The sequence below is a fragment of the Parus major genome, chromosome 2 (assembly GCF_001522545.3).
Source record: "Parus major isolate Abel chromosome 2, Parus_major1.1, whole genome shotgun sequence".
Lineage (NCBI taxonomy): Eukaryota > Metazoa > Chordata > Aves > Passeriformes > Paridae > Parus > Parus major.
In genome coordinates this window covers 399,811-406,509 of record NC_031769.1, presented here as the reverse complement: position 1 = coordinate 406,509, position 6,699 = coordinate 399,811, and the positions used below count along the sequence as shown (strand labels likewise).

At 52.0% G+C, this 6,699-nt stretch overlaps 1 protein-coding gene across 1 annotated transcript; it reads left to right on the top strand.

Moving 5' to 3' along the window:
* Window positions 1-498: 498 nt before the first annotated feature.
* Window positions 499-5,352, top strand: LOC107199954. Its single transcript, XM_033519774.1, has 3 exons — window positions 499-2,034; window positions 2,572-2,677; window positions 3,899-5,352. Exons 1-3 carry the CDS (start codon window positions 1,666-1,668, stop codon window positions 4,339-4,341), a joined length of 918 nt encoding a protein of 305 aa, XP_033375665.1. The 5' UTR covers window positions 499-1,665; the 3' UTR covers window positions 4,342-5,352.
* The last annotated feature ends 1,347 nt before the right edge of the window (window positions 5,353-6,699 follow it).

The following is a 6,699-nucleotide window of genomic DNA, read 5'->3' as shown; positions in this document are numbered from 1 at the left end:
CAGGGAGGAATTTCTTCCCAAAATTTCAGACGAAACTGGGACGATTGGTGCAAGTTCCTCTTATCCTCTCCTCTGCTCATCCCGTGTCCATCACCAATGGATGGGGAGTGTGGAACTCCAGTCCCTTTGACCACTGCAAGGTCCTGGAATCATGGAATGCTTTGGGAAGGGGCCTTAAAGCCCATCCAGTGCCGCCCCAGCCATGGCAGGGACACCTCTCACTGTCCCAGGCTGCTCCAGCCCGGCCTTGGGCACTGCCAGGGATCCAGGGACAGCCACAGCTGCTCTGGGAATTCCATCCCAGCCAGGAATTCCTTCCCAATATCCCATCCAAGCAGTGGGAGCCATTCCCTGTGTCCTGTCCCTCCATCCCTTGTCCCCAGTCCCTCTCCAGCTCTCCTGGAGCCCCTCCAGGCCCTGAAAGGGGCTCTGAGCTCTCCCTGGAGCTTCTCCTCTCCAGGGGAACATTCCCAGCTCTCCCAGCCTGGCTCCAGCCCTGGAGCAGCTCCGGGGCCTCCTTTGGACTCTTCCCTCCCTGTGCTGGGGACCTGGGCACACCTGGGCCCCAAGGATGTGTCCCAAACTCCCAGAAGAAGCTCGTTAGAACAGGATGCGGTTGGAGAAAGGAGGAACACGAAGCTGGGGCAGCACCTCCTGGGGCTGCTTCCCTTCTGCTCCGTGGAGATAAGGAAAGTAGGAAAATGCAGGGCAGGAATGGAGTCAGGAAAGGGGCACAGAGTGTCAGACAAAGATTGATCCAGGAGAGGTGGCTCAAGAGCCCCAAAGCCCCTTTCCAGAAAGCTCTGGGGGAAGGGACTGTGCATCCTCATCATTTACATGAAAAAGGAGAAACCTAATTCCAGGGGGAAAATGTGCCCTCAGGACAGGATCAGTGCTGGAGCCAGGTTTGGTGATCTCCTCCCCTTTCCCATCTGATCTCCCTCTCTCTCTTCCCTCTTTTCTTTTATTCTTTTATTTCTCTTATTACCAGAAGATAAAGGAAAAAATACCGATTTCCATGCTGAGTGTTTAATTTAATAATCAAGCTCTGTGAGCTTTTTTTGGACCTTCTGATCCTCGGTCCTTTTTAACCACGGGCATCCTCAAACCTCGGGACCTCCTTCTTTTCGGAGCAGGATGCAGCAGGGATGGTTTATTCCCTTTTTCAGTGTTCCTGTCCAAAGGAATTCAGTTCCTCTCTGAATGACACCCCTGAGACTCCTCTGATATAATGGGGGATCCCTTGGCACATCCCAAACTTTCGTTTTTTGGGAATTATTTGTCTCTCAGCCCTGTGCTGTGTGCTGGATAACCTTTGGAGCTCGGCATCCCTTGTGGACACACAAATGAAGCCCATGGCTGTGTGCATACCACAGGGGATAATTAAATGTAAATCTGCATATTCAGGGGGCATTAAGCTGATTTTAAAGCTTTTTTTTCCCTTTCAGATCGTTGATTTGAGGAGGCTGAGACAGAACTGGCTCCTCTCTGTGAGAAATTCAGTCCCGTGTTTCACTCAGCCACCTCAGCTCCTCCTCTTTGCCAAAACCATGGGGGTTTTGGAGAAATTTAGACCTGTTTGGGACTGTGTTTGATTAGGAACTCCCTAAACTTTCTCCCTGGTGTGTTTTTTGGGGGGTTTTCCCCCATTCCTGGTGTGTGACCATGGTTTGTTGTGCGGCCCTGAACTGCCGGAACGCCACAAGCGGGGCCTACAAGAACAGCTCGGTCAGTTTTTATCGATTCCCCCTCCAAAACAAACCCCTCCTGAGACAGTGGATCCAAAACATGGGCAGGGACATGGAGACCCCCTCCAAATACCAGTGCCTGTGCTCGGAGCATTTCCAGGAGAGCTCCTTCAAGACGGATCCTCTGAAAATCGGCAAGAAACGGCGCCTGCTGAAGGAAGCTGTTCCCAACAAATTCATCCTGGGGGAAGATGGGACCTGGCTCGTGGGGACCCCACAGGGTTTTGGTGATGTGATGATGAGCAGCAAATCCCGAAAACGGATCCGGAATTCCGAGCCCTGTGGGGTAATTGATGGGCTGGATAGTGGGAATAAATTAAATTAAAGGGAGATTTGCATGTAAAGCCTTGGAAGCAGCTTGGGAAAATATCCCTTAGAGGGTTGAATTAATAACAATAATATTGTTATTCCCTAATAATAAGGTTTCATTACCAGGGAGGAGCTTTCCCAGCCAGTGTGACAGATCATGGCACTGCCTCAGGGTTTATTTAAAACACTGAATTACTTTATTTTTCATTGAAGGAAGAACCACATTCCCTGAGGGGGCTGGGCATGGATGCTGACCACAGATATCTGGTTTTATGACTAATTTCTGACCCAGTTGTTGGAGCAAATCATTGTTCTGGCTGAGTCACATCGCTTTAAAGCCTTTTCTCTCGTTCTGGATTAACAGTAGAAGGTTCTTATGTAAAATCCTTCATTAATATGCTGCTAACACACAGCACAGACATGGCTGGGAGGTGCCCACGTGTTTAAACTGTTGGGATAAGAGGGTTTTCAGGGATGCACAGCTCCCCTGACTGTGGAACATTTTGATTTTTAGGTCCCTGGGATGTTTCCTCAGTGGCCACGTCTGCAGGATTGGCAGAATGAATTTTATAAGCTACTGCTGAAGGAGAAGTATGGATCTTTGATCACACTGGGAAAAGGTGAGTTTTCCCTCTCCCAAGGGACACATGCTGGGTCTGGCCATGCTCTTGTCACTCCTCAAATCCTGGGATTTTTAGAGAATCCATCTTCAGGTGCTTGTGAATCTTTGTGAGAGACAAGAAGCTCCATAATTTTCCTTTAAAATGTTGAAGGACAGTTTAGGATCCCAGGGAATGCAGCTGCCAACAAAAACAAGGAGCAAGGAGTGGAAAAAGTTTGGATACAGGAGCTGCAGTGACACACAGGATCATTAATCCTGTACCCTCATTAATTACAGTGAAGCTGTGTTTTCCTCATCCCCAGACCCTGGTGTATGTCTGGGTTTGGGATTCACTGAAGAGAATTGAACTATTTTGATGCAGAAATAGTGAAATAACTTGAATGATGCCCAGAAAATGAAGAAATCTCATTAATTAGTTTTAAATGCCCAACTATATATTTGCTTGAAGTCACTGATATTTTAAATCTGAAGCTGTGAGTCCTCCCTGGCTCCTCAGCATTCAGGGGATTCCTTGGATTGGTTCCTAGAAGAACCTGCTGAAGTTGGGGGCATTGCACGAGGAGGAATTGGCTGGGAAAAGGACAGGACTGAACCATAAAAATCCAGCACCAGGCAGCTGAATTTGGGGTGAAGGCTCAAATCAGAGACCTTCCACTTTTCAACATCCAATCTTCAACCTTCTGGGTGTCATTTATGGAATAATTTATAAAAGTTGGAGCAAATCCTTTTCACCTGCATCCCAGACACCCTTTTTGACACCAGGGCAGCTGCTGCTGCTCCCCCCTCACTGGAACTTTTCCTGGAATAACAGAGATGCTCTTTAGAGAGTGGATGATGCAGGAATTTGATGGAAAATCATATTAATGGCCACCATTCCCATGTTCTTCCTGGTCCTTGTTCAGACTGTCCTGTTCCCAAAAGCCATATCCCAGCAGGAGGAGTGGTGTGGGTCAAGGATCCACAGGATTTGGAGGGAAGGAAAACTCCTGCCAGCCTCAGCAGAGGTGTGTGGTGTTGTGGGGATTCACTGGCAGCACCTTGAAATTGGTAGGATTGGAGGGATTGAGATTCCACCTCATCCCTGCTGGGTTTGGGTTTTTTTTTTTACCCAAAATTTAAGGGTTTTGTCCAGAAACAGTGCATGGGGAATTGTTGTTCTTTGGAGATTTGTGTTCTCTCACATCAAATACACGGAATATTTGGAATCTCCTCGTTCCAGGCCACAGTGATGCCACGATCCAGGCTGCAGGAGGCACACAACTGCACGGATCATCCTCGGGAGCATCCCGAGCCCCTCACCAGGCAGAAACATCGGGGAACCGCCACAATCCGGCCAGAAATCCCCTGGGAATCGGGAGTGGGAACAGCATCCTGGCAGGGCAGGAGCTGGATGAGTTCAGGAGGTTCCTGCAGTACCACCAGGGCCGGCCTGAGGAGGCGGCGGTGCCGTGGTTTATCTGCGCCGAGTGCGGGAGGAGCTTTGCCCGCCACGCGTACCTGCTGCGCCACCAGCGCACCCACGCCCCTCCGAGGGGAAACCCACCCTCCACACCCACCTCGGGATGTGTTCCCTCATCATCCACGTGCCACAAACCTGCCTGGGGTAAAGCTTTGCACTCAGCTGCCAAAAATCCTGCTCTGCCCACAGGTGGGGGTTTATAGCCCTGCGTGGATTCGGGTGGAGTTGGGAAATAAGGCGGTTTTGGTGATTCGATTCACTGCTGGCCTAATGGTCATTGGTTCAGACCTGGATCATCCCTGTTATTCTTACCATGCTCCTCCTTGGAGCAGGAGTTGGATAGGGCAGCATTGGCTGTACCAAAAGGGGAGTTAAAAAAACCTGGTGCACCAAGCAACACGTGCTGGAGAGCATCCAGAGTAGCACAGAGAAACACTGCAAGATTTCAGGGATGAAAAATGAAGATTTGGGAATAGGATTGTATGATAATGTTTGAGGTGACAGATTCTGGGCATTATTTCCCCACTTTTGCTGCTTTTCCTTTACTGTACCTGTAGAACTAACTCTATTTTTGGGTTCTGTTTTTATATTGACCCCATGTTTTCCTGTGGGGTGAGATGCTGCTTTGGTCTGTGAAATTCTGTGGGGAAAAACCCATGGATACATTCTCAATGTGTGTAAAGTGTGTCAGTGATGTTTCTCTGGGAAGTGGAAATGCAGCAGGGAGAAGGGAGAGGAGAGGAGGGGTGGCCTGTGGAGGCAGCACATGCAGATTTTGTGTTTTCTCCCCACGTGCTGGTGGTTTTCAGCATTTTTGAATATTCCAGTTGAGTGCCAAGAGGGAAAATGTGTTGCCTCCAGTTGGAGGGGTGTCCTCAGTCACAGACTCCATCTGGAATGAAGTCTCTGGGCTCAGCAGCCCCTGAGGAGCAGCAGAGAACATGCAGCTGGTGCTGTGCTGGAGTTCCACAAATTCTGAGCAGGACTGGGAAAACACACGTGGCCCCAAAGCATCCTGCCCCACCCCAGGTACAGAAATAATGTCCCAAAAACATTTTGGCGCTGGCTTCTCATTGTTTCCTTCTCCTAAGTGAAGTCCTGGGGTTGGCTTTGCTTTTATTCCTCATAGAATCCCAGATTGGATTGGAAGGGATGTTAAAGCTCATCCCATCCCACCCCTGCCATGGCAGAGACACCTCCTGCTGTCCCAGGGTTATCCAAGCCCCATCCAGCCTGGCCTTGGGCACTGCCAGGGATCCAGGGACAGCCACAGCTGCTCTGGGAATTCCATCCCAGACAGGAATTCCCAATTCCCAATATCCCATCCAAGCAGTGGGAGCCATTCCCTGTGTCCTGTCCCTCCATCCCTTGTCCCCAGTCCCTCTCCAGACTGGGATGTTCCAGTGTGGGATTTACAGCCTGGACATCCTGCACTGCTCCCAGCCCCTCACTCCTGAGCGGGCAGAGCTGCTGTGTCAGACCCCACTGCCACAAAAAGTGGGATCTTCAGCAGGTGCCATCCTGGGGATCAAAGCTTCTCCCAGGAGGAACTGACATTCCCAGGGAAACATCACCTGCGTGGCAAGAGATGTTTGGAAAATGTTGGGAATAAACCAAGCAAACCCTGTCTGTGCTGGCAGGAGGTGAATCCTGAGATGGAGAAACTTCCGAGGCTGAGGGAGCTGGGAAAGGGGCTCAGCCTGGAGCAGGGGAGGCTCAGGGGGAATTTCTGGCTCTGCACAAGTCCCTGCCAGGAGGGGACAGCCAGAGAGGGTCGGGGCTCTGCTCCCAGGGAACAGGAAAATTCCAAATGGCCTCATTTGGATTTGATATTGGCAAAAACGTCTTCATGAAAAAGGCTCAGCCCTGGGGCTGTGGGGCAGGGCCTGGGGTGTCACAGCTGGGGGACAGGGAGCGATGACAGGAAGGGAAATGGCTGCTCCGGGACCCGTTAACCCTTCTTGTGCCATTGCCCTCCCTTCCCCGGGGCCCTGCCCAGCCCAGGTGAGCCCCCGACATGGCCCATCCATAGGAGTCCTGGAACATCGAGGCACTGGAGAGCTTTTCCCGGGATAATCCCAGGAAGGTGGGACTGTAACGCTTTTTCTCTGGCCTGGCAGCAGCCCCAGCCCCAGCACTGTTAAAACAAAAGGTCCCAGGGTCAGGATGAGCACACGGGGTGGTTCCCAAACCCGGAATGTCCCCCAGACTCCGGCCAGCACGGGGGTCCTGCCGTGGCTGCTCACGTCCTTTCACCCCACGGCTCCTGGCCCTCGGTGCCACCCAAATCGGTGTTCCCTGCACCCAAATCCATCACAGCGTCACCCGTGCTCGTGTCACCGCCTGATGCCGATGCAGAGACCGGTGCTGGTGGCAGAGGCGATGCCAATTCCCGCAGTGGTGCCGGTGGCAGTGCCGGTGCACCGGTGCCACTGAGGGTGCCGGTGCCAGTCCCCACGGCCGTGGAGGAGCCCCTGCCGGTGCCAGCGGGCTGTGGCGGTGCGGGCGGCAGAGCGGCCGGTGCCGGTGTGGGTGCTGGTGCCGGCCCGGTGGCGGTGCCG

Excerpts from the sequence above, each read along its gene's own strand:
- LOC107199954 (XM_033519774.1), top strand. The coding sequence starts at position 1,666 with ATGGTTTGTTGTGCGGCCCTGAACTGCCGGAACGCCACAAGCGGGGCC. Across the intron at positions 2,035-2,571 it reads GGAATTCCGAGCCCTGTGGG|GTCCCTGGGATGTTTCCTCA; the intron begins GTAATTGATGGG and ends TTTGATTTTTAG. Across the intron at positions 2,678-3,898 it reads TTTGATCACACTGGGAAAAG|GCCACAGTGATGCCACGATC; the intron begins GTGAGTTTTCCC and ends TCCTCGTTCCAG.